This window comes from Carcharhinus amblyrhynchos, chromosome 3, assembly GCF_965287045.1.
Source record: "Carcharhinus amblyrhynchos chromosome 3, sCarAmb.v2.hapA, whole genome shotgun sequence".
NCBI classification, from domain to species: Eukaryota; Metazoa; Chordata; class Chondrichthyes; order Carcharhiniformes; family Carcharhinidae; genus Carcharhinus; species Carcharhinus amblyrhynchos.
Genome location: NC_137326.1, coordinates 129,240,532 through 129,268,495, shown reverse-complemented (window position 1 = coordinate 129,268,495; position 27,964 = coordinate 129,240,532). Strand labels below are relative to the sequence as shown.

The 27,964-nt window shown below is 42.0% G+C and overlaps 1 protein-coding gene across 4 annotated transcripts; it reads left to right on the top strand.

The window, feature by feature from the left end:
* Positions 1–30: 30 nt before the first annotated feature.
* On the top strand, positions 31–27,394 carry LOC145341124 (stress-associated endoplasmic reticulum protein 1). Of its 4 annotated transcripts, none has more exons than XM_080185996.1 (4): positions 31–134; positions 6,042–6,158; positions 7,289–7,364; positions 26,322–27,394. In XM_080185996.1, the coding sequence occupies exons 2-4, from the start codon at positions 6,075–6,077 to the stop codon at positions 26,360–26,362; spliced, it is 201 nt and encodes a 66-aa protein (XP_080042122.1). In that variant the 5' UTR covers positions 31–134; positions 6,042–6,074; the 3' UTR covers positions 26,363–27,394. The 4 variants fall into 4 exon arrangements, with proteins under 4 accessions (XP_080042122.1, XP_080042121.1, XP_080042120.1 ...); XM_080185995.1 differs by lacking the exon at positions 31–134 and adding an exon at positions 289–371; XM_080185994.1 differs by lacking the exon at positions 31–134 and adding an exon at positions 302–402.
* The last annotated feature ends 570 nt before the right edge of the window (positions 27,395–27,964 follow it).

The following is a 27,964-nucleotide window of genomic DNA, read 5'->3' as shown; positions in this document are numbered from 1 at the left end:
CAAGCTCCGCCCCCTCACTCCCTCTTCTCCGACCGGAATTTGAACAACACGTAGCTCGAGCGTCTCTCTGCGCCTCTTCATCCGCCTCGTCGGATCTCCCGCTTGGGAAAGGGATAAGGAGGCATCACACCCGGGTTAGTTGAGGGCGGATTGTTCTTCAGATTATTCTGTCCAGAATAAATCTCTGTTGATGTTAAAATTGGGCCACGTGCGAGAGATGTTGAGTGAGGTGGAGTGGAACTATGTTTTATAGGCGGAAGCTAAGCTATATATTTCCAGTTCCGGCAGCTCACCGCTTTCAGTCTCCTCGAGCTCCGGGCGGCGGCTGAGCTGAGAGTCAGACAGAGTCCAAGTAATCAACAGAAACCAGGGTGAGAGCCTAAATAATCAACAGAAACCAGGGTGGGAGCCTAAATAATCAACAGAAACCAGGGTGAGAGCCTAAATAATCAGCAGAAACGAGGGTGAGAGCCTAAATAATCAACAGAAACGAGGGTGAGAGCCTAAATAATCAACAGAAACCGGGGTGAGAGCCTAAATAATCAGCAGAAACGAGGGTGAGAGCCTAAATAGTCAGCAGAAACTGAGGTGAGAGCCTAAATAGTCAGCAGAAACGAGGGTGAGAGCCTAAATAGTCAGCAGAAACTGAGGTGAGAGCCTAAATAGTCAGCAGAAACAAGGGTGAGAGCCTAAGTAATCAGCAGAAACCAGGGTGAGGGGCTAAATAATCAAGAGAAAGTGGGGGTGAGACCCTAAATAATCAACAGAAACCGGGGCGAGAGCCTAAATAATCAGCAGAAACCTGGGGGGGCAGGGAGAGGCTAAATAATCAACAGAAACCGGAGTGAGAGCCTAAATAATCAACGTTAACTGGGGGGAGAGTCTAAATAATCAACAGAAACCGGGGAGGGGAGAGTCTAAATAATCAACAGAAACCAGGGTGAGAGCCTAAATAATCAACAGAAACTGGGGGGGGGAGCCTAAAAAAATCAATAAGAGACCGGCGTGAGGGTCCAAATAATCGATAGGGACCAGGCTTGCAATCTAAATCTGTACGAAGCAAGCTGAGAGTCTAAATAATGAATAGAAACTGGGGTGAGGCCATTCGGCCCTCCGACTCTGCACTGACAACAATCCCACCCAGGTCCTATCCTTGCAATTCCATGTATTTGCCCTGCTAGTCCCCTAAGGACAATTTAGCATGACCAATCAACCTAACCTGCACATCTTTGGACTGTAATGGGAAACAGGAACACCCAAAGGAAACCCACGCAGACAAGGGGAGAATGTGCAAACTCCACACAGACAGTGACCCTGGGAATTGAACCCTGGTCTCTGGTGCTGAGGCTGCAGTGCTAACCACTATGCCACCATTGAGACGTATAAGATGATGAATGGGATGGATAGGATAGAGGTGGAGAGACTCTTCCCGCTCAAAAAAGACAGTAGGACTAGGGGGCACAGCCTCAAGATAAAAGGGGGGCGGTTTAGAACGGAGTTGAGGAGGAACTTCTTCACTCAAAGGGTGGTGAATCTCTGGAATTCTCTGCCCGTTGAAGTGGTGGAGGCTGCCTCGCTAAATATTTTTAAGACGTGGGTTGATGGGTTTTTGATGAGAGGGGATTAAGGGTTATGGGGAGAAAGCGGGAAAGTGGAACTGAGCAGCGACAGATCAGCCATGATCTTATTGAATGGCGGGGCAGGCTAGATGGCCTGCTCCTGCTCCTATTTCTTATGTTGCCCATGATCAATGGAAACCAGGATGAGGGGCTGTGGGTCTGAATAATAGAAACTGGGGTGAGGGGCTCAGACTGCCTGAATAATCAATCAAAACCAGGGCAAGGACTGAGTGTCTAAATAATCAATAGATGGGCATGCATTCAACCTGCCTCAACGATTGGATTCAAAATATTTTAATACATCAAAAAACCGTGACGGTTTATGGTTTGAAAATAATGCTTTATGGATTGGCAAGGTGTTAATGTGAAGATGTTAGAATTATTTGTGCAAAGATGGAATTAGTGTCCAGCTGACTAAACATTAGTGTTTTTGTTGACTAACAGCATACTTGTGGTTGTAGATTTTTTTGTGTTTTCATTTTGTTTTGCATTCCTTGTGTTATGTAATTGCTTTTGCCCAATGTTTTGGGGATTTTTCTGCATTGGAGTGCTAAGAGTAAGAGTGCTGATTAGTGTGTTCTGTAATCTTGTGCATGTGGCATGCGGTGCCCCCGTTTCAGGTGGAATGTGTTTTGTTGGACAGTTACTCTTTTAACGTGATCAAATGGGATTTGGCAACAGTAAGATCCTACAAATGCCAAATCGTGAATCACTGGTTAGCGTTATTTGAGGGTACTAGTTGCAGCGCTGTCCAGGGTTTACGGTGTTACCTCAAGGATTGAAACTTTGATACAATATACGATGTTCAATAACGTAGTGTAGCACTTGGACACTGGTCTTGACCTTCAGCTTCTGAGGCAAAAGTCCTCCCAATTTAATCAAACCTGTTTATCTGCTTCAGGCTGTGACAGTATTTCCTCCTTTTCTAGGTGTGATTTTGAGTTTTGTGGCATATTGTACACGGTTGAATATTGGCAGCTGTCAGTTGTAATTGTGCAATGACTTGGAGATTGAGCCAAGATGATCATGTGTTGAGTGTCCACGTAGTCTGTGGTTGCCACTTTTATGAACCTTTCAGCACAGTACTATGCTTTCTTAGAAGAGGAAACACATTGCTGATAATTTTGTTTTGGAGGGGCAGAGGCAATTTCACTAAATGAAACAAAGCCAGCTGAGTGTATTTTTAACTTAACTCCTTTCCCACTTCAATTGTCTACACATCATAGAGTTGTGCTCTGTAATCAGCTGCATGGAAGTGGGGGGTGCAAACATGGAGAACAAATGCCTGTCCACATTTGAAATCTACTTTGCATGTCTTCCCACCCTCCCCTGTCCAAAATGAAATTGGTTGAATATTGGAATTTGCCACGTGGAATTGGAGAGATACAAATCCCTGTTTTCATTCTTGAAGATTTATGTTTACTTTGGGTCAATCAGCTTAGCTCAAATGTGACTCACCTCCATTGAAGTGTGCTGCTTTCATCTGTAATGATCGTAGTTTTAAAGTTTAATTCCTATTTTTTTTCCCATTAGTGTGTAAGCTGTTTTCAGATTGACTGTTTTTCTGCCCGTGAATAAGCACGAAATAGAGAATGTGACCTGCTCCAAAATAAAAATTGACGTTTAATAAAGAGCTATGGATTAGCATGTAATTCTTTTCATGCAACAATTGTATGTGACGTTGGATAAACTTTGCCACAGTACTGAAAAAGCCCTAACCAAAGATGTATGATAGACCTATTGTGCATGCTACATTATCCCTCTGACTTCTCTGCAGTCTTTGATGTAGTTGATCACACCACTTTCCTTCAGCTTTTCCATTATCCAGCTCAGTGGAAGTAGAATAGAATTCCTACTGTGCAGAAGAAGGTCATTTGTTCCATTGAGCCTATACCAACAATGTCCTTACTTTCTTTCTACTGGATCAAAATCCTGAAACCCCATCCCTAACAGCGTACTGAGTGTAACTACATCACATAGATTGCAACGTTTTCAAGAAGGAAGCTCAGCACCACTACCTTTGGAACAATTAGGGATGGGCAATAAACGCTGGACTAGCTGGTGGTATCCACATCCCATGAATGAACAAAGAATTGGTTTCACACTCATATGTCCAATTATAAATGAATTTCTAGAAATGGTTTTGCTTTCCACCCATCTTTGTTGCATCGAGTTCCCCACAAATCTATAGCTGCATGCTGGCCCTTGGTGACACAATCTACAGACATGGATTCACTTTCTACATCTACACTGGTGACACTAATTTCTATTCTTGTGCTTGCTATTGTTGTCAGACCGCTTGTCCAGCATTCAGTCCTGGGTGATTTGCAATTTTCTCCAGTTAAAATGTGGAATATCTTCACCACCACCTCATCCCTCTTCAAAGTCTCGGTCTGAACCTCTCCCAGTGCAATCTGTATTCACTTTGACTTTGAGCTGAGCTTTTACCCATATATCCTTCAACACAAGAATTCTCAACTTTGAATTTCTATCACATTGCCATTGAAAAATGCAAACATGCCTTTGTCACCTCCACTTTTGACAGCTTTGTAGCTATCTTCGCCAAGTCCCTGATGTGCCTGCAATGCACCAGAAACTCTTCCTATCAGTTTTGCTTACCCATCCTGTTCTTCCTAAACTGCATTGGCTCCAGGTTCCCTTCCCACGTTGGCACAGTGGTTAGCATTGCTGCTTCACAGTACCAGGGACCTTTGATTCTCATCTTGATCACTGTGCGGAGTTTGCACGTTTCCTGTGTCTGTGTGGATTTCCTCCGAATGCTCTGGTTTCCTCCCACATTCCAAAAAATGTGCGGGTTAGGTGATTGGCCATGTTAAATTGCCACTTCACGTCAGGAGGACTAGCTAGGGTAATGCATGGGGTATCGGAAACATGGCCTGGGTGAGGTTGTGGTTAGTGCAGATTTGATGGGCTGAATGGCGGCCTCCTGCACTGCAGGATTCTATGATTCCCAACCCCATGCCTCCCATTTTATGTTTATATTCTCATGTTTAAATCCCTTCCAGGTGTCGCCCCATCTCTGCAGCCTTCTATAACCCTACTCTCCTCACTCGTATTGGGTCTTTTATGTACCCTTTTTCCATCCCTGAATTGGTGACCATGCCATCAGCTGTCTGGAGCCCAGTGTGTGGATCTCCCTGCCTAAATCTTGAATATTTTATTTTTTGCCATCGTAACCAAACTTTGCTCAAGTTGTTAATATGTCCTCCTTTTTATCTAATTTGTTTGTACCTTTTATTGAACCATCTAGAGATTTCTTTAAGTTAAATGCTAGGTAAATGCAAAGTTGTCTTTGTGTTTGGGTAATTGGAAGTGAACTCGCACAAGGCCAGTCCTACAAAAGTAAGGAGGAAAGACAGTCTGTTTATTAAACATTGGATTATTTGAATAAATTGTTCACTGGTTCTAAGTTGCTGCCTCATTTGCCTCCCTCCTCACCACTTCCCAACCTTATTGATTGCCCTGTGATTTCCAGACTGAGTTTTGACACTGCTTTCTTTCATCTCCATAAACACGAACATATCTGCGTCATGAAGTACAACAGCTTATTTGACTACCTCCAGTAAGTTTGAGTAAAATGTGCAGACTTGTAAACTCACTGGGCTAATTCAAATGAGTTCCTCAGAGAGAGAAATGACATGAAACAAAATTGAAGTTTCATTTGTTGAAAAGAGATTAATGAAGTCTGTCATTCTCCATCCCACCCCCACTCCTTCCCCCACCTCAATTTTTCATATCACACAAATAGGATATGGGGTTAATAGGACGTGGCTGTTGCGTGCATAGCTCCAGTCTCTCCTGCTACTGCATGTGAAGACAAATAAAAGGGCAGTCAGTTTTCCTCAGGAGAAAGAGGGCAAAATAAATTTGATCATCCTTGAGTTTTTGATTGCAGATAAATCCTGTTTTTAAGTAGCACCATTTTAATGGAAATGCCACAGAAGGAAAGTGATTGGCTTGTAAATTTAGGCACAGGCAGCTCTCTCTCTCTCTCTCACTCACACACACACACACACACACACACACACAACAACAGACGCCCCTGCCCCTGTTCTATCACCACCATATTTATCTCCCGTGGCCGCCAATGTTATTAATAGCTTTGTGTATTTTGCTGTTTTAAGGATGAACTACACAATCCCATTTTTAAGAACAATCTTTTTTTACAGAATGAACTTGACCTATTTCATAAAAATAGGATTTATCTGTACCAGAGCACATTTGGTAAAAGTTTGGAACTCTGAGTTGGGGGGGAATCCAAGAAAGGAACAGAATGAGTGTAAACTTTAATGCGCATCCTTTGGGGTTGCCATTTCTCTTTTAAAATTTGAGTTTCTACCATTAAAACCCATTTCCTTTCATTTGAAGTTTAAATTAATTCACTTTTTTGCTGAATTTCAGTGAGTGTTTGTGGTAGTTTGGCCCAGCAGAACAATGGTGGCCAAACAGAGGATCCGGATGGCAAATGAGAAACACAGTAAAAACATCACGCAGCGAGGAAATGTTCCCAAAAGTTCGGTAAGGTTTGCTTTGTTTCTTTCCAAATGTGCTGTAAAGTTAATTTTAGACCACTTGTGAACGTGTGTCCTCTTGTTCTGTAGAACTATGACTTGCACTTATTTATGAAAGAAGCCTCAATTAAATTTAGATCTCCCAAAGCGGTTCAATAATTAAACTGCACAACTAATAATTGAGGCTTTAAGTCTAAATCCTTTTCCCTTTCGAACCATGCCTTAAGAGGGACTTTCTGCTGTGTAAGAAGTTTCAGATAGCACTAAGGTATTATCTTAAAATGTTACTCTTACTCAGATAATTCAAATTAAAAGCACCCAAAAAGTCTGCTTATGAAAAGATGGTTATTAATTTTTCACTACATCTAACAATGACCCTCAATATCATCTGTGACTTTTATCACTGTCTTGTCAGCATTTCCTTTCTCACACATAAGCAGGATGGTTGAAAGAAATGAGATAAAATCTGTGTGATTTTCAGTTGCATTCGTACAGGTTCTTGCTGATTTTTTTCATAATATCCATTGGGTATTTAGTCTGTACTACTGTCATGTGCCACTGAGCCTCTCTGGGCCAGGATGTTAGTGTGCATGGTAGAAATGTCAGCCTTCTGTCTGTCTGTATTGTAAGTGGGGGGAAAACCTGATAGTGCCTTCCAGAATGGTACAACTGATCTATCATCATCTCAAAATCAGTCAAAATACTATTTTGTCTTTTTTTAACTATCAAATCTTTATTTTTCAGTAATGAGAATTAACAGTATGTGTTTTGTAACTTAATCTGTCTGGTTATTCCAGAAAATATGGCAATACAACCTCGATGTGGAGATGCTGGCGTTGGACTGGGGTAAACACAGTAAGAAGTCTCATAACACCAGGTTAAAGTCCAACAGGTTTATTTGGTGGCAAAAGCCACTAACTTTCGGAGCGCTGCTCCTTTATCAGATGAGTGGGATTTCAGTTCACAGACAATTTCATATGCCCTGTCTGTGAACTGAAATCCCACTCACCTGATGAAGGAGCAGTGCTCCGAAAGTTAGTGGCTTTTGCTACCAAATAAACCTGTTGGACTTTAACCTGGTGTCAGTCGGTATATACTCCTTTTGTGAAATAATTAGTGAAACGTTTGTCATTACAGAAAACAACACCGGATGAAAAATCATCAGTTGGTCCCTGGCTTTTGGCACTTTTCATTTTTGTTGTTTGTGGATCAGGTAACTTTTCTTACTTTTTAAAACTGATTTGGTGTTTAAGCTGTGTGAAATTTTGCTCATCTGTGAAATAAATCTGGCCAAAACTGCCAAGAATCTTCAAACAGGAGACAGGTAGAAGAATTTACTAATATCCTTTAGGGAAAGAAACCTGCTGTTCTTGCCTGGTCTGGCCTATATGTAATTCATGTCAAGAGGGCTAGAATACAAGAGCAGGGATGTATATTTCTAAGGCTATACCAGGCTCTGGTCAGACTGCATTTGGAGTATTATGAGCAGTTTTGGGCCCCACAATCTAAGGAAGTATCTGCTGGCCATGGAAACGGTTCAGAGGAGGTTTACAAGAATGAACTATGAAATGCAGAGCTTGTCATATGAGGAATGGTTGAGGACTGGGTCTGTAGTCATTGGAATTCAGAAGGATGAGGGGGCATTTTATTGAAAGTTACAGGATACTGTGAAGCCTGAATAGAGTGGACATGGAGAGGATGTTTCCACTAGTAGGAAAAACTAGAACCAGAGGACATAACCTCAGGCCATAGGGACGATTCTTTAAAGCAGAGATGAGGAGGAATTTCTTCAGCCAAAAAGTGGTGAACCTGGAACTCTTTGCTGCAGAAGGCTGTGGAGGCCAGCTCATTGAATATCTTTAACACAGTGATAGGTTCTTGATTAATAAGGGGATCGGGGTTATGGGGAACGTGCAAGAGAATGAGGATGAGAAAAATATGAGCCATGATTGAATGGCAAAGCAGATTTCTATGGGCCGAGTGGCCTTATTCTGCTCCTGTGTGTTATGGTCGACTCTTAAATGCGCTTTGAAATGACCGAGCAAGCCACTCAGTTGTATTCACCCACTACGTAGAAAACATAAAGAAATGAAACTGGATGGGCTATCTTGTATTGACCCAGACATTGCAACTGACAATGGCAAACTCAGCCCTATTTTCCCTGCAAAGGCATCCTTACTAATATCTGGAGCTTGTGCCAAGATTGGGAGAGCTGTCTGTCAGACTAACCAAGCAACAGCCTGACATAGTCATTCTCTCAGAATACTATCTTGTGGATAATTCCCCAGATGTCTCCATCATTCTGGTTATATCTTGTGTCACCAACAGCGCAGTGGTATAGTCGGGAGGGAATTGCCCTGGGATTCTTGATCCCATGATGTCTCTCAGCACTAGGTAAAGAAACCCTTGCTGATTATCGCATACCGTTCCCCTTTTTAGCTGGTGAAATAATATTCTTCCAGATGGGTTTTTGATAAGAGAGGGGATTAAGGGTTATGGGGAGAGGGCGGGAAGGTGGAACTGAGCCGCGATAGATCAGCCATGATCTTATTGAATGGCGGGGCAGGCTCGAAGGGCTAGATGGCCTACTCCTGCTCCTATTTCTTAACACCACTTGAAGGAAGCACTGAGGGTGGCAAAGGTGCAGAATGTATTGTGGATGGGGGCCTTCAATGTTTGACGCCAAGTGGCTCGGTAGTATCACCACAGACTGAGATGGCTGAGTCCTAAAGGACACAGCTGCTAGCCTGGGATTGCAGCAGATAGTGAAAGAACCAACTGGAGGGAAAAGCATACTTGACTTCATTCTCACCAACTTGCCTGCCGCAGATGCATCCATCCATTACAGTATTGGTAGGAGTGACCACTGCACAGTATTAGTGGAAGCAAAGTCCTGTCTTCATGCTCTGCATTGTGTTATATGGCACTACAATCATGCTAAATGGGATAGATTTTAAACAGGTCTTGCAGCTCAAGATTGGGCATTCATGAGGCACTGTGGGCCATCAGCAGCATCAGAATTGTACTCAGCCTCAATATGTAACCACATGGCCTGGCATATCCCCCACTTTACCATTACCACCAAGCCAGGGAATCAACCCTGCCTCAATAAAGAGTGCAGGAGGTCATGCCAGGAGCAACACCAGGCATACCTAAAAAGGTACCAACCCATTAAGGACTATTTGCATGCCAAACAGCATAAGCAGCAAGTAATAGAGCTAAGTAATTCCACAACCACTGGACCAGATCTAAGCTGTTTAGTCCTGCCACACCCAGCCCTGAATGGTAGTGGACAATTAAAGGAAACTGAACAAATATCCTCATCCTCAATCTGGAGGAGCTCGGCACATCTGTGCAAAAAATGAGGCTGAACATTCACAGCAATCAGCCAAAAGTGCTGAGTGGATGATCCATCTCAGCCTTCTCCAGAAGTCCCCAGCATCCCAGGTGTCCGTCTTCAATCAATTCGATTCACTCCGCATGATAGCAAGAAGTGGCTGAAGGCAATAGATGTTGCAAAGGCTATGGGCCCTGATAACATTTCGGTAATAGTCCTGAAGACTTGTGCTCCAAAACTCCTCTAACCAAGCCCTTCCAGTACAGCTACAACACTGGCATCTACCTGCCAGTGCGGAAAATTGCCCAGACATGTCTTGTGCACATGAAACAGGACAAATCCAAGCTGGCCAATTACCGCCCCATTAGTCATCTCCCAATCATCAGCAAAGTGATGGAATTGGCCATCCTCAATGCTATCAGGCAGCACTTACTCAGAAATAGCCTGCTCAAGAGTTGAATGCCAGAGGTGAGGTAAGAATGACATCAAGGCCGCATTTGATCGAGTATGACATCAAGGAGGACAATGGCAGCAGATACATTGGAACACCACCATCTGCAAGTTCCCCTCCAAACCATTCACCATCCTGACTTGGAAATATATCGCCGTTCCTTCACTGTTGCTGGGTCAAAATCCTGGAATTCCCTGCCTAACAGCACTGTGGGCATACCTACACCTCAGTGCAGTGATTCAAGAAGGCAGCTCACCACCACTCTCTCCAGGGCAACTATGGATAGGCAATAAATGCTGGTCTAGCCAGCAACATCCACTTCCTGCAAAATTAATTTAAAAAGTGAGTTAGATTAGAATAGCCAATGAAATTGTGTTCATGGATAATGATCTTGTGTGGGTTGGATATCACTGTTTACTATTTAATGGAGCAACAGTTTGTTTTTGAGCAGCTTGTCTTGAATCAGAAATTGATAAAGTTCAGTGGAAAATAGAATTAATTTCTGTTGATTTAGTTGACAGCCTTTTTTTTCTGTTAGTTTTGTGTGTTCTTTCAGTTTGATTTTTGTTTAGTTAGTTTCTCTCCACCAAACCTTAAGGTTTGGGGAGTGTCTTGTCATTATTTTGGTTGAATGCTGTTCCCTGGCCCTTCTGCTGAACTTTTCTTTGCCACCCAGAGCCCCATTGACTTAAGTTTTTCTGGGGCTCCTGAGATGAATGTTGAGAGCAGGTATCCTTGCCTCTTCCTCTGATGTGCCACTTTTGCATCCACGCCTGAACATGAGACAGATTCTTGATTGGGATCAAGAATCCCAATTTTCAGATCAAAAGTTACAGGGAAAATTTTATAAGTGTCACAAGTAGGCTTATATTAACACTAAAATAAAGGTGCTGTGAAAACCCCCAGGTCACCATACTCCAGCACCAGAACAAAGAACAGTACAGCACAGGCCCTTTGGCCCACCGTCTGCCAACACAGAAAACCCGCAAACCTAATATTTTCTTGCCTGTATGTGGTCCATACCCCTCAATTCCCTACTTATTCATGTATCTATCAGGTTGCCTCTTGAACGTTGTTCTAGAATTTGTTTCCTCCACCTTCTCTGGCAGCGCGTTCCAGGCATTCACCACCCTCTGTGAAAATCCTGCCCCTTGCATCGCTTTTAAACTTCTCTCCCCCTCGCTTTCAACCTCTGCCCCTGAGTAATTGACCATTTAACCCTAGGAAAAAGACTCTGACTATCCACTCTATCTAAGCTGGTCGTTGTCTTGTAAACCTCTATCAGGTATCACTTCATCCTCTGGTGCTCCAGTGAAAACAATGTACCTGTTTGGGTACAGTGAGCGAGGACTTAGTGTGGCCAGTGTACCTAACCAGCATGTCTTTCAAACTATGGAAGGAAACCCACGCAGACACGGAAAGAACATGCCAACTCCACACAGGGCAGGAGAATGGTGTTGAAAACATATGATGTCTCGATGGGCTGAATGGTGTAATCCTGCTCCTATATCTTCTATGGAAGCTGTGGAATGGTCCTACTGGAACTCGAATGGAGCATTGTTCAGCTACTTAACTGTTAATGACACCTTTTGTCCCTTTTCACATTGAGAGCAGCTAACAGGATATTAACAGCTTGGGTTAGATTTTATCCTTCTATGTTGTGAATCGGACATATGTGAACAGTCACCCATATTTTTAAGAGGATGCCAATGATAATGCTGTTGTGTAACATCTTGACCAGCAGGGCAGACTGCTTTTGAAGGAGTGCAAGGAATGGACAGGTCAGGGATTGGTGCAGGAGCACTTGTGGTAGAATTGTTTAGCATGGAGCAAGGCCATTCAGCACAGTGGATCTGGCCTGGTATCTCTCCTCTACAGGAACCTCCTCCTATTCCCCTCGTGCATTGAATGCTATCTGCATAACCTTTTCTTCCTTTCTCTGACATGTACTTACCTAATTTCCCTCTAAATGCATCTGTTATTTGCTTCTTTGGCTGTGGCAGCAAATTCCACATTCTCTCCAGTGTCGTTAAGAAGTTTCTCTTCAATGCCTTTTACATTTATTGGTGTCTGATTTATATATTGGTCCTCTAGTTTTGGACTTTTTTGTTTTATTGTTTATATAAAGTGACCTGCATTCAAATGTCACTCTACGTAGATATATTAGAACGAATTAAATTGGGGAGAAAGAAGCGGGCAGGAAATAGAGGATTAAAGAAGAATCTAGACAATGTGTAAGTTGGAAGAAACCAAAGGACCTGTGCATTGGAAGAACAATAGGAAAGATGATCAATGAATGATGACCAGTCATGAGGCTGAAAGAGATCTGAGCGATAACATTAACTATAAACGTTTATTGAGAAGTAGCAACTGCCAAAGCAAACAGAATGATGATCATATGGCCAAATCTACAGCAGCTACTTGCATTTATTAGATTACCTTTAATGTATTAAAAAGTTTCAAGATACTTTGTGGGAACGCATACAACCAAAGTTTAACTGAGACATTAGGATAGACATTTTCTCAGGAACGTTTTGATTGAAGGAGAAGAGTTAGAGTGGGGAGTGTTTAAAAAGACAATTCCAGAGCTTGGTACTTAGTGGCCATGTCTTCCGCTGTCTAATGGAGGAGGAAATCGCTGATGCACAAGAGGCCAGAACTTGAGGAACACAGAAATTGCAGAAGGCTGTACGGCTAAAGAAGGTTACAGAGTTGTGAGGGGGAAAGGCCATGGAAGGGTTTGAAAACTAAGACAAGAATTTTCAAATAATGCTAGCATAGTTCAGCAAGCACTATAGTGATGAGTGAATTAGGCTTGGTGCATGTTAGGATATGGCCAACAGAGGTTTGGATGAACTCAAGTTTACAAAAGGTGCAAGGTGGGATGCTGGCTAGGAGAGTATTAGAATTGTCAAGTCTAGAGGCCCCAAAGTGATGTATGAGGATTTCAACACTGGATGAGTTGAAGTGGATAGTAGAGTTCAATAAAAAAAACTAGAATTAAGAATCTACTGATGACCATGAAACTATTGTCAACTGTCAGGAAAAACCCTTCTGGTTCACTAATGTCCTTTAGGGAAGGAAATCTGCTGGCCTCACATGGCCTGGCCTACATGTGCCTCCAGAGCCACTGCAATGTGGTTGACTCTCAACTGCCCTCAGGCAATAAATGCTGGCCAACCAGCGACACCCCTGTCCCACGAATAAATTAATGAAAGAATATAGGCCAGACCAGGAAAGGACAGCTGGTATCCTTCCCTAAACATAGAACATTACAGCGCAGAACAGGCCCTTTGGCCCACGATGTTGCACCAACCAGTTAAAAAGCAATGACCCTCTAATCTAAACCAAACCCTTACCATCCATAAACCTATCCACGGATCTCTTAAATGCCCCCAAACTAGGCACATTTACAACTGCAGCAGGCAGGGCATTCCAATCCCTCACCACCCTCTGGGTAAAGAACCTACCCCTGACATCCGTCCTATAACTACCACCCCTTAATTTAAAGCTATGCCCCCTTGTGCTAGCTTTCTCCATCCGAGGAAAAAGGCTATCACTGTCCACCCTATCTAAACCTCTAATCATCTTATATGTTTCAATAAGGTCCCTTCGTAGCCGCCTTCTTTCTAACGAAAACAACCTCAAATCCCTCAGTCTCTCCTCATAGGACCTCCCCTCCATACCAGACAACATCCTGGTAAACCTCCTCTGCACCCTCTCCAAAGCCTCCACATCCTTCCTATAAAGGGCATTAGTGAAGCAGATTGGTTTCTACGACAATCAACCCTCTTTCATAGAGGGCGGCATGGTTAGCACTTCTGTCTCTCAGTGCTAGGGACCCCCAGACCTTCATTCTTCCATCATCTTCCGTGGGGAAAGAGATACAAAAGTTTGAGGTCGTGTACCGACCGACTCAAGAACATTGTTTTCTCTGCTGCTGTCTGACTTTTGAACAGACGTATCTTGCATTAAATTGATCTTTCTCTACACCCTAGCTATGACTGTAACACCACATTCTGCACTCTCTCATTTCCTTCTGTGAGCGGCCTGTTTTGTCTGTATAGCATGCAAGAAAGAGTACCTTTCACTGTATACTAATACATGTGACAATAATAGGTCACTCTCTGTGGAGTTTGCACATTCTCCCCATGTCTATGTGGGTTTCCTCTGGGTGCTCTGGTTTCCTCCCACAGTCCAAAGATGTGCGGGTTAGGCTGATTGGCCATGCTAAATTGACCCTAGTGTCAGGACGATTAGCAGGGTAAATATGTGGGTAAACGGGAAAGTGCCTCGGTGGGATTGTGATAGGTGCAAACTCAGTGGACTGAATGGCCTCTTGCAGTGCAGGGATGCTGTGATTTAAGTCTGAGGCCTTATGTGAGGTATATCGCATTCTAGTTAAGCTCTCCCAGATCTCTGCAAAAAAGAGGAACATCAAAGCTGTGGAAATGGGGAAAAAAAGAGACTAAAGAGGCCGATCCCACATATCAGGTGAACAAGCTATGAAAGTTGATTTGTAAATTCTACCCTTCAGCAATGAAAGCGGTTGTATGAAACAAGAACATTTACAACTATATTAGAAACTAAATGGCATTAAAATTAGTTCTGAGTGCAATTTCAAGTTGAACCATAACTGCATGTGTGGGGATATGGGTTCAAACCAATAAAGGGTAGTCATGATGTGGAGATGCTGACGTTGGAATGGAATGGGCACAGTAAGAAGTCTCAACACCAGCTTAAAGCCCAACAGGTTTATTTGGAATCGCGAGCTTTCGGACCATTGCTGTTTCATCAAGTGAGTGAGGCTCACCTGATGAAGGAACAGCAGTCCGAAAGCTTATGATTCCAAATAAACCTGTTGGATTTTAACCTGGTGTTGTGAAATTTCTTACCAGAAAGCATACATTTAGAAAGCACTTCTTTGCATGCAGTAGCTATTATCTGTAAAGATGTTCTACGAGTTCAAGAAGTAGTTTTGTTGTTTTGGAATTGTACGGTCTTGTGGAAAGATGAGCTAAATGATTCTGACTTGCCTTCTTCACCTAAATTTATCTTTGTCAACCTGTAACTTTGCGTAACCAGCCTAATCGGAACAACTAAGATCTTTTCTTATTATGTTGCGTTTGTTGTCATTTTGGCTCCTGACTTCTACCACGTTGCATTGCAACATGACCTGAGGGTATTAAAATAAATAATTGCCATGGCAGAGCACGTTTGCAATTTTTCACCAGGATACTTGGGCCACACGCATGATATAATCTGTTTCTTACTTGGCAGTAGTGCAGGTTGTTTTGGTGCATGTCATTTTCTCCTCCAGCGAAGTCTGATAAACATCATATGTAGTTGGAGCCAATGAAGCTATCGTTTGATTTTTTTTTAATAAAGGTTTTAATGGTAGTGGTGCACATTGTTTAATTCCAGTGTTACATAAAATTAAATCAGCTACTTTTCTTTAACCATTGACTCGCTGAATCTTCTACACATATGCTTGCTTTTAATGCATTAGTCAATAACTTTGAAGTTTGGCCATTTTGATATCAAGATCTCCACAGTATAAACATTTTCACCTGGATTGTGAAATGAAACTACCAACAATAACCAGAAACAAGTTTGGTGAAGATAATTAGTTCCCTTCATTGTCCACATTCCTACAGTCTTCATTTCTGTTCCCCTTTGGCTATTAGACATGTACCCTTTCGATCTTTGTCCAAACAGAAAATATGCCGGAAAATCTTACCCCCTTAGATTAGGAGGTCTACGTGTTATGTAGAAGTGGGCTCAACCAATTATTTAAGATGATTGGCACAAAAAAGAGGGATAGGTATTCTGTTTATGCTGCTCCGTCATGATCCAGAATGCCCTGGCTGAAAGACGCTAGAAGAAGATTCACCAGCAAATTTCAAAAGGAAGTCTGATAAATACGTGAAAAGGAACAATTTGTACGACTGTGGGAAAGAGCAAAGGACTGAGACAAATTAGGTTGTTTTTCGAAAGAGTTAGTATGGACGGAATGGGCCAAACGGTCTCTCTTGGTTACTTTCTTTTCTGCATTCCTACCTCCTGTGAGGAAATATTTAATTTCTGCTTGACTGCCTTTCTGATTGCGCACACATCAAATACTCCTTAAGCTGATCTAATTCTAGGCTAATTAACATAGATATTAAATGTGATGCTGTTTGTATTTGGAGTACTTATGGGTCACCTTGATTTAGTTATTTTTCCCTAATTTCACTAGCTTTATCTAAAAGTGACCTTGAAGGGAAAAGGCTTAAGTCAAATTTAGAATGGTAAATATTGACAAGCTTACTTGCTATGGCTCCATCCTCACTCACAAGGTGTGTTCCCGGGAAAAATATCTTCTGTGCGACAACTGTTTTTCTTCACAAAGGCTCTTCCTTCCAGCAATGCCTGCTTAATCACTTCAAGATTAGCAACTGGTGTGCAAAATATTTGTCCCAGCTACAAATGCAAAACCCAGAATTGGGTATCAGGATGTTGGGGACAGAAGTAGGTCATTTAACACCATGATCCTAATCTGCCTTCCACTGAATAGATCATGACTGATCGATGACCCAACTTCCTGTACTCGTTTTTGTTAACTACAAAAATCAATTGGAATCCAGTTTAAAATTTTCCTAATTTCACTTGCTCCTAAAAAGCCAAGACCACATTTTTAGGTAAGGGTCCTCAATCCTAGATTCCCAAATGTGGGGTAGATTGGGAGTAACTCTTCCTACCTCTTCCTTTTGTATATCTTCACAAAGTTAGTGCAGACTTGATGGACTGAAGGGCCTCTTTTGCACTCTGATTCGATGATCTTGAAAACTTGAATCAAATTGGCCCTGAACCTTCTAAATTCAGGGAATTTGCCCCTAGTTTGTGTAATTTCTTCTTCTAAGTTAACCCTCGGAATCCTGGGATCATCATAGTAAATCTTCACAATGCTCTGAGTCAGCGTCATAGAGGAATGTGGGTCTCAAACTGCTCGTTGTGCTTCACATGTGGTCTAACCATAATTGCAGTGTAATTCCTACCCACTTATATTCTTGTGCTCTAGACGTAAAACCTAGTATTCCATAATGCATTTTGGTGACTGCCTTTTGTACCTGTGCGTATTTTAATCTTTTTGCTTGGACTGTCAAGTCCCTTTGGTCTGTCTCTGTTTCTAGCGTTGCCATTTAGAAAGTACCCTAATCTGTCCTTTTTAGGTCCAAATGGATAACCTCTCATTCACACACACTGAAATCAATTTGTTACAGTTTTGCCCATTCATACAACCTGTTGTTATCTATTGATAATTCTATGGTTCTGTCTACACTGTTTACAATGCCACCTCCCTTTATGCCATGGGCAAACTTGTACAAGTGGCTTTCCACTCTATTATTTAATAAATGCTGGCCTAGCCAACCATGCCCAGAATCTGTAAATGATGTTTTAAAAAAAAATTAATGAATGTCATGAATAGTTAAGGCCTCAACACACATTGTTATAAAAGACCACTAGTCACATCCTGCCATTTGCAGTACCTGGTGCCTGTTATCCCCACTCTCTTGTGCTGCTCAAGCAATTTTTTAACCAGGTAACAATTTGCCTTCAATTCCATGAGCCACCAGCTTTGGCTAACATGGATCTGTGTGTGTGGACTCACATTCAAACCTCCACTCAACATCAGATCAGTATTTGAAGGAGAACAATAGGTTAATGTCCCAGATTTTGAGAGTGGCAAGCTGTTGTCCTTAAGGTGAGCTGTCATCCTTCTGAAGCTGACTGCAACTTCAGGATATTGAACATGCTAGGTGGGTGCAAAAATCCTGAAGTTGTGGCCTGTCTCTGGGGGCTTTTCTTTGTCCCCAGAGCCAACAGTCATATGAATTACAACTTTCCCACTTTGCACCTTGCTGTTTAAAACCCCTTAAAGTTGACACTTCAATCCATCAGGTGTACCTGGGTTTTTAGTGATGTGATTAATAAAATTTGACGAACAGCAGAGCTGTATAAAAATAATTGCGATTGTGGAGTGCTATTGAAAGATTAAATTTTTCTTTTTTTTGAAAGAAACTTGAGAATATTAATACAAAAAAAGTTGCAGCTGCTGGAAATCTGAAATAAAAGAAGGAAATGCTGAAAATACAGAGATCAGGCAGAACCTGTAAAGAGAAAATGTTAACTTCTTAAAAATTCGTTTGTGATTCATGGGCATCGCTGGCTGACCAGCATTTATTGCTCATCCCTAGTTGCCCTTGGATTGAGTGACTTGCTTTGGCCATTTCAGAGGCCAGTTAAGAGTCAACCACATTCCTGTGGCTCTGGAGTCACATGTAGGCCAGACCAGGTAAGGAGAGCAGATTTCCTTCCCCGAACAACGTTGGTGAACCAGACAGGTTTTTCCGACAATCAGCAATGGTTTCATGGTCACTAGTAGACTTTTAATTCTAGATTTTTTTTATTGAATTCAAATTCCACCTTCTGCCATCATGGGATTCGAACCTGGGTCCCTAGAACATTAGCTGAGTTTCTGGATTGAGTCAAATGATACCACCTAGGCCGTTGCCTTCCCTAATGTTAACCCCTTCATCAACATGAAACATTAACTCTGTTTCTCTCCACAGATGCTTGAGAATATTTGCCCTTGTCCCAATATTTAACTTGCTCCATGTAAAAATAAATAATTTAAAGTGATTTTACTGTGGGGCTTTTTGTTTCCTGGTTGGCTGTCCTTGAAAATCCTTTCATGTAATTGGTTGCATGGACAACCTGATGACAGCACTCCAGTTCTAAGCTGCACGGGCCTAGTCAGAACACTGCAATCAGTGTTATACTAGCATTGCATGGTAATAGAGATGTAGTTCTTAGCAGCAATCACTGGATCTCTCAGCAAGACTGATTTTGAGGTCAGTAGTGAATGTTCTTTCTTTGCCATTAGCTGCAAGCTGGTTTCTCCTAGAATACATCTGTCATTGAATCATACAGCATGAAATGAGGTCACGCTGCCTGTGCAGGGAAAGTGCCGTCTTATTAGTTCCACTTCCCTACTATTTCCCAGTAGCTTTGTTATTTTATCCCCTTCAAATATTCCTCAAACTTCCTGTTTAAAAAGTTATTAAATATGCTTCTGCTATCCTTTCATGCGGAACATTCCAGATCATAACTCCCGAAAAAATTCTAATTTTTTTCCCACTGATTCTTTGGTTTGTTTCTCACAAGTTCCCCACCGTGTTACACACCGTCTAACTTGGCACCATGTCACTGTTCCCCTGTTATTGCTGGGTTGATATCCTGGGACTCCCTTCCTAACTGTACTGTGGGCCCACCTACACCTGATGCACTCAAAAAGATGGCTGATCGACACCTACTTGGAGGAAATTAGTGATGGGCAACAAATCCTGGCCTTAACCATTCTGTGAAGTGGGGGTGATGACAGGCAAGTTGTAGTATCTTCTCATGGGCCTGCCGTAGGTATGGCAATGGTAGCCATTCATGAGCTCAGGACGAACAAGGCTGGGGTATTATTACTCCGCCTGCTGTTTAATCCCTGTCTGGGTAGCCTTGGAGGGGAAATGTGTGATAGGTAGAATCAAGCAAAACCCGAAAGCTTTCTATAGGTATGTCAGGAATAAAAGAATGACTAGAATAAGATTAGGACCAGTCAAGGACAGTAGTGATAAGTTGTGTGTGGAATCCGAAGAGATAGGAGAGGTGATAAATCAATATTTTTCATCAGTATTCACACAGGAAAAGGACAGTGTTGTCGAGGAGAATACTGAGTTACAGGCTATTAGGCTAGACGGGATTGAGGTTCATGAAGAGGAGTTAGCAATTCTGAAAAGTATGAAAATAGGTAAGTCCCCTGGGCTGGATGGGATTTATCCTGGGATTCTCTGGGAGACTAGGGAGGAGTTTGCAGAGCCTTGGCTGCGTTTTTTAGGTAGTCATTGTCTACAGGAATAGTGCCAGAAGACTGGAGGATAGCAAATGTTGTCCCCTTGTTCAAGAAGGGGAGTAGAGACAACCCTGGTAATTACAGACCAGTAAGCCTTACTTCTGTTGTGGGCAAAGTTTTGGAAAGGACTATAAGAGATAGGATTTATAATCATCTAGAAAGAAATAATTTGATTAGGGATAGTCAGCACAGTTTAGTGAAGGGTAAGTCGTGCCTTATGAATCTTATTGAGTTCTTTGAGAAGGTGACCAAAGAAGTGGATGAGGGTAACACAGTTGATGTGGTGTACATGGATTTCAGTGAAGTGTTTGATAAGGTTCCCCATGGTAAGCCATTGCAGAAGATACAGCGGCATGGGATTGAGGGTGATTTAGTGTTTTGGATCAGAAATTGGCTAGCTGCAAGAAAACAGAGGGGGTGGTTGATGGGAAATGTTCATCCTGGAGTTCAGTTACTAGTGGTGTACTGCAAGGATCTATTTTTGGGCCACTGTTGTTTGTCATTTTTATAAATGACCTGGATGAGGGCATAGAAGGATGGGTTAGTAAATTTGCAGATGACACTAAAGTTGGTGGAGTTGTGGACAGTGCAGAAGGATGTTGCAGGTTACAGAGGGACATAAATAAGCTGTAGAGCTGGGCTGAGATGTGGCAAATGGAGTTTAATATGGAAAAGTGTGAGGTGATTCAGTTTGGAAGGAGTAAAAGGAATACGGAGTACTGGGCTAATGGTAAGTTACTTGGTAGTGTGGTTGAGCAGAGAGATCTCGGTGTCCATGTGCATAGATCCCTGAAAGTTGGCACCCAGGTTGATAGGGTTGTTAAGAAGGTGTACGGTCTGTTAGCTTTTATTGGTAGAGGGATTGAGTTTCGGAGCCATGAGGTCATGTTGCAGTTGTACAAAGCTCTGGTGCGGCCGCACTTGGAGTATTGCATACAGTTCTGGTTGCCACATTATAGGAAGGATGTGGAAACATTGGAAAGGGTGCAGAGGAGATTTACCAGGATGTTGCATGGTATGGTGGGAAGGTCTTGAGAGGAAAGGTTGAGGCAGTTGAGGCTGTTTTTGTTAGCGAGAAGGAGGTTAAGGGGTGACTTAATAGAGGCATATAAGATGATCAGAGGATTAGATAGGGTGGACAGTGAGTGCCTTTTTCCTCAGATGGAGATGGCTTGCACAAGGGGACATAGCTTTAAATTGAGGGATGTTAGATATAGGACAGATGTCAAAGGTAGGTCCTTTACTCAGAGTAGTAAGGGCGTGGAATGCCCTGCCTGCAACATTAGTGGATTTACCAACATTAAGGGTATTTAAATGTCATTGGATTAACATATGGATGATATTTGAATAGTGTAGGTTAGGTGGGCTTTAGATTGGTTTCACAGATTAGCACAACATCGAAGGCCGAAGGGCCTGTACTGTGCTGTTATGTTCTATGCTCTATTGTTGAGGCCTAATACCAGTGGATATTGTAGGGAATAGTGTCTCATGAATGCCAATAATATTGTTAATTGGTTTCATTTTAGTTTAACTTTATTGTTTAATTATATTAGTCATGCCTCCTCAGTTTGAGGGAGCATTTGTTCAGGTGTCACTACTGTTAGGTTTCTGTTGAAATGAGTATGTTTCTTCAGCAGATCCTGAAGGGTCAGTCTTAATGAAACCGAATGTCTTCAAACTGAGTAGCTGTAAAAAATAGCATTGAAATAGGAGCTGGGGATTAGGATAAGAGTTCTCCTTTAATAGTCATGTGTGCTTATTGGCAGAGGTTTCCCAATGCTATTCAAACATCACTGCTATGTGTACAAGGTCACACTGCCTCTATTAAAATGTGCTATTTTATTGACTTTTTTTTCACTGTCCAGAGTGCTGTGTTACTTTGCCATGTATCCATTTGTTGCTTTTTTAAAACTAAATACTTATGAAATTAATTTGCAAATGTTCACAGCTCTCTGCCATTTTCACAGATCTGTTTTTATAACCATTGTTAGTGGCTTGGAAGGGTTCACAGAATGTTATCATGACTCCCAAGGGTTAAGATTGAGAGATTATATAAAACTATTTGTTTTCCCTGGGAGGTTAAGGGGTGACTTGATTAAAGCATTTAAAATTTTAAAAAGACTTGGCAAGGCAGCTGGAGAGAAACTATTCCACAGGTGGGGATAATTTGAAGCAAGAGACAGTTAAATTGTGATTATTTAATATTTGGCCTCCTTGTATTTTTTTTCTGTTGAGTACGGATGTGCCCTTGATGAGGGGCGGAACGGTGGTTAGCAGTGCTGCCACTGCGCCAGGGACCCGGGTTCAGTCCCTGTTTTGGGTCACTGTGCGGAGTTTGAATGTTCTCCCCATATCTCCTCTGGGTGCTCCAATTTCCTCCCACAGTCTGAAAGACATGCTGGCTACGGCCATTGGCCATGCTAAATTTTCCATCTGTGTACCTGAACAGATGGTAGAGTGTGGCAATTAGGGGATTTTCATAGTAACCTCAATTGCAATGCTAATGTAAGCTTACTTGTGACAATAAATAAGGTTAAACTACAAGGCAAAAGGCTTTGGCAACATGTCTCTCCTCAGTGCAATTTTCAAATCCCCTTCTACTGAATGACAAAATCTTAAAATCAGAGCCTGGTTGTTCGGGAGAGAAATTCAGTAACATCTCTTCATTGAACAAATAGTGGAGGTGTCGAGCTGTCAAAATACAGTAGATGCCAGCTCAATTAATTATAAATTTGAGATTGTCTTGCAAAAATCCAACAAAGATAAAGGACATGCAGCTCTGTGGGTAGATGGAGGGAAGGTACAGATCAGCCATGGAATGACGGAATGTGCACGAGAAGCTGAATGGTCTACTTCTGTTTCCATTCAGTGAAGATTTTGGTGGGGGAGGATGCAGCCGAATGGACCAAAATGACATTGTGTGTTGCATATGACAGAGTAATCATCAAGTACTTTTGAATAAAATATTTCCAGTGAAACTATCCTGTGCTACCAAAGCTACCCAGAGAACAGTTTTTCAATCAGTGTATTTCCTTATTGTTTCCTTTCTGATGTCTTCCTCCTTTACCTAGGTAAAGAATAGGCTAGAGATGTACTCCTGTGCACTATCAGTACTGCTGTGGACTAATTTCTGGGGTACTCAAAGGTTGCTGCCTACATGCCTTATCTTCTAGTCAGGGTATTGAAGAGCCTGGCTCCTCCTGAATGCGTGCCTTCACTGAGTTGGGAGTCAGGAACTTGCTCTGTTGAAATGTAGCTGAGTGCCTGTGCCCATTTCTTCCTGTCCCTCAATCCTGTATCCATAAATTCCCCTTGTTGAGGCTGTGCATTGATTCCAGCCCCCTTAGAGCCTTCTAGAAGTGGTACAAGAGTGCGGAGGTTATGGGAAGATCAAACTGGAGCTTTATTCCTTCTCTAACCTCGCCATGGCCTACTGCTTTGATCGAGGTGATGTTGTCTTGTGTTACTTTGCTGAGTAATTTGCCATGTGGCAGTTAGGTGCAAAACCAAATCTTGAAAAGATCCCAGTGCCAGATGTCATAGTTGCTTGGCATTGGTGTAAACCCTGGGCTCAAATTAAGATGCTCTATGTTTCCCCTACAGAATATGGAGGAAGGGAAACAAGACAACAGGGAATGGGACAATTTGAAGTGTTTTTTTAAGAGTTTACTTTTCCAGTACTCGGAGAACACACTGCCTCACAGTGCTTTTCAGCATCATACCGAAGGCTTTGATCAAATGTCAGCTGACTGATATCGTGCAGGATCACCTAGACTATGGTGTGTAGGGGATGATTTCAAAATTCATAGACTCTACGAAGATTGGAAATGTTGTCACTAATGAAAATACTCTTAATTTCAAAGGAATGTAGACATTAGTGAATTGGGCAGACAGTGGCAGATGAAGTTCAATGTGGAGAAGTGTGAGGTGTTTCATTTTGGCAGGAAGAATGTGGAGAGAGATTATAAAATAAAGGTAGGAACTCCCTTGAGTGCATGAGGTGTATGAACGAAGGAACCTGTGTACATGTACGTAAGTCATTGAAGGTGGCAGGGCATGTTCAGAGAGCAGTTAATAAAACATTGTACGTTTTATTGTTAGGAGCATTGAGTACAGGAGTGTGATGGCCATGGTTTTTTTATTCATTGTCACTGGTCAGGCCAGCATTTATTGCCTGTTCGTAATTGCCTTTGAGAAGTTGGTGGTGAGCTACCTTCTTAAACATTGCAGTCTTTGAGTGTAGGTCTACCCATAGTGCTGTTAGGGAAGGAGTTCCAGGATATTGACCCAATGACAATGAAGGAGAAGTGATATATTCCCAAGTCAGGATAGTGAGCAAGTTGGAAAAGAACCTCCAGTTGGTGGTGTTGCCGAGTATCTGCTGCCCTTATCCTTCTAGATGGTGGTAGTTGTCGTTTTATAAGGTGAATATATAAGACACCAGTTAGACCTCTACTGGAGTATTGTGTTCAATTCTGGGTGCCATACTTGAGGATGAATGTGAAGACATTGGAGACAGTACAAAAGGGATTCACAAGAATGATTCCAAGGATCAACAACTGTAGGTTTGTGGATAGATTGGAGGTTTCCCATGAGAAAAAAGACTGAGAGAAGATTGAATGGTGGTATTGAAGATTTTGAGGGATACATACAGGGTAAATAGTGAGAAACGGTTCCCCCTCAAGAGTATATTCAGAGCTAGAGAGCACAGATGCCAAATAATGGGCAAAAGGAGTAGGAGTGATGTGAGGTTTTTTTGCACTCAGTTATCGGAATGTGGTACAAACATCCTGAGAGGCTGATGGAAGCAGGTTTGAGGTATTGGAAAGGAAATTTGATTGCTATCTGAAAAATATGCACAATTACAGGGATAAGGCAAGGGAGTGAAATTAGGTATAATGCTCTTTCAGAGAGCTGGAGTGTATTTGAAGGCTGAATGGCTTCCTGCACTTTAAGGATTCTGGGATATATGTATCGTAAGTAATGTAACCTATTTTGCCCTTGGTTCCCAACTTGGCAGCCTTGTCAGGCCCGGTTACTTGATGGTGGAATCCACAATATCACTGTCAACAGATCTGTAATGGAGAGCGTTTCGCATCCAACTTTTTCATGACAGCTTTGCCTTTTCTTTTGGGGAAAGAATTGCTTTAAATATCAAGGCAGTAGTGGTGTAGTGGTATTGTCATTGGACTAATAATCCAGAGACCCAGGTCAAGATCTGGGGACCTGGGTTCAAATCCCACCATGGTAGATGAATTGAATTTTAAAAATTCTGGAATTAAATGTCTAATGGCAACCTTGAAACCATTGTCAATTGTCATTGAAACCCATCTGGTTCACTGTCCTTTAGGGAGGGAAATCTGCTGTCCTTACCTGGTCTACATGTGACTCCAGAGCCACAGCAATGTGGTTGACTCTCAAATGCTCTGTGATGGAGGGCAGTTAGTGATGGGCAAGTGTTCAGCCAGTGACACCCACATCCCATGAATGAATTTTAAAAAAAGCACTCGTGGATTCTGTTGTGAAAAATGCACTAATACTGTATATAATTTCATTTCTTTTAGTAGCCAATAAATGCATCATTGTAATATGAAAGCAAAGCACTGCAGATGCTGGAATCTGAAACAAAAACACAAAATGCTGGAAAATCTCAGCAGGACTGACAGCATCTGTGGGGAGAGGATAGAGCCAATGTTTCAAGTCTAAATGACCCTTTGTCAGGGCATCAGATACATCACACACATTTAACATGAAAGACACATTCTTTCAGATTTATTTCAAAATGGGCTAGGTAGACTGTTAACATCTTGCGGAGTATTTCTTCCAGTCTGGTTTATGCTCTTTGTCTCTCCACTACCTCCTGCAGAATTATATTTTTTGACGTTTGAAGATTGCTGGTGATGAACTTGTAAAATCTCACCAGAAAATCCTGCAATTCATGACTATCTGATTTGCCACTCCACACCAATTTTAAATTATTTAGTAAAGCAAGCCAGCAGATGGCCATGAATTTCCATCGCATGAGTTTCCTCTCCCTGAACAGCCACCTACCCATTGTCTAAGCACGTTTAGCTTTCTAGATGTTAATGGAAGCTGGGTCATGCCCAGTGTCTTCGGTTGAAACCGCTTGGGGTGGTTGAGATCGAATTTGCAGTTCATTCCAGAAGTGTGAAAATATTGGATTAAGGCACAAACTAGAGCTGCTGCAGACTTCACATTTTGAAAAGCGCTAATTAATTCTGTTCTCTCTCAGCCCCAGGATTCCTGCAAGTCAATTCTCTGCTGATGTCTGTACTTGTGTAAAGCTGCTTTTTTTAAAAAAAAATAGCAATTCTGGTGGTGACCCGAATTATTGCAAGGTTTTACAACTCACTTTTCATTTGATTGTTAAACTAACTGACTTTCTTTCTTTTCTCCCCCCCCTCCCCCACCACCACAGCTATCTTCCAGATTATTCAGAGTATCCGGATGGGCATGTGAAATGGACAGAACTCAAATCTCTGTACCTTTTTAAGTGTCTTGCTGTTAATTCCAGCTGTGAGTCTGACCATTCCAACACTTCCTCTGTCTTACAAACGATGGATTTTTACAGAATTAACCTTTTCTGTAATTGCTTTTGAAGAAACTTTTAATTCCATTGGTATGCTAAAAGTCTAGTTCATTCCTTCGTGTGTCCCGGGAAGGCAAGGATACAGTTTAAAAAAAGCCATCCAGCAATTTAATTTTGTATTTTAATCAGGGAAATAGTTTGTAAGATCATATTTAATGTGAATACTTTATCATATATAGTTGGTATGTAGGTTAAAAACCCTCTTGACGTATGCAGATCTTCCCCATTCTTTCATAAGTCCTTTAAAATTGTAGAGAAGATGGTTCTGCTCCCTGTCCAATTAGAGATACAAAATGTGCATCTTTCTAAATTAGATTTATAATTCCGGAAAAGTGCCTTCTTTTGTATATTGAAATGTACAACCATTTTAGGACTTAAATGGGAATTCTTCTCTGATTTTCGAACACAAATTGATTTTGATTTTTTTCCTGTTGTGGGGTGGGGAGCAGGCGCGGGAAAGGTGATCAAATCTCTCTCATGTCTTAAAATGTTTGTCTGATCGACCTAATAACTAGCTCCAGTGTTTTTTTTTTGGGAGGGAGAAGATGATGGTTGGGATGGGGGCAGGGGGGAAGGCACGGGGTTCTGTTTCTAGAGACCTGCAGCAGTCTAGGTGCTGAAGGCATTCTCACCCGCATGCTTTTGGCGTCTACAGTGTCTCTTGAGGGGCAGGAGCAGCTAGTTCGAAGTTGTGTCCACAAGTGGTAATTTAAAATGAGCAAAATATAAGAAACCTCTCCATTGTCAACACTGTACTATCTGATGTTGTAAATCACAGCATGCTGATATCTCCACATTTCTTGACTGCTTGGTTGCTGCTTTGTCTTATCAGGTCCAGTCGATTGTGTTTGACTGTAAGCAGCTGCAACATTTGTCGCCCAAATAAATATATTTTTGCTTGATTTGCCTGATGTACTCATTTAAACCTCATGGTCTCCAATACGAATGACTTTTTGGATCGGTTAATGAAAGCATACGTGCATACTGATTTTCCACGGAGTTTGAAGCCAGTAGTTTAAAGGGTAGTGGGATCATTGGACCAAGGCGGACGGATGTAGAATCCCTACAGTGCAAAAAGAGGCCCTTCAGCCCATCAAGCCTGCACTAATAATCCCACCCAGGCCCTATCCCCATAATTCAATTCTTATTTTATATCATCAGTCCTTGTTTATTTGAAGAAAATATGGATATAAGAATTCATACAGAAACTAGAGTCAGGAGTAGGCCAGTCGGCCCTTAGAGAACCTGCTCCCCATACCACCATTCAACTTGATCATGTTCAACATCCTAATCTTGCCTCCCTCATCCCTTGATCCCTTCAGCCCCAAGAGGTATATAGAATTTCATAAAATGCCTCCAGTGCAGAGGAGGCCACTTGGCCCATCAAGTCTGCGCCAATCACAATCCCATCCGAGCCCTATCCCCATAACCCCACTTATCCTGCTAATTCCCAGAAATTAAGGGTCAATTAA

Bases quoted from the DNA above. Each gene is read 5' to 3' on its own strand.
- LOC145341124 (XM_080185996.1), top strand. From the start codon at position 6,075: ATGGTGGCCAAACAGAGGATCCGGATGGCAAATGAGAAACACAGTAAA. The intron at 6,159-7,288 runs GTAAGGTTTGCT...TTGTCATTACAG, and splicing joins GAAATGTTCCCAAAAGTTCG to AAAACAACACCGGATGAAAA. The intron at 7,365-26,321 runs GTAACTTTTCTT...CCACCACCACAG, and splicing joins TTTTGTTGTTTGTGGATCAG to CTATCTTCCAGATTATTCAG.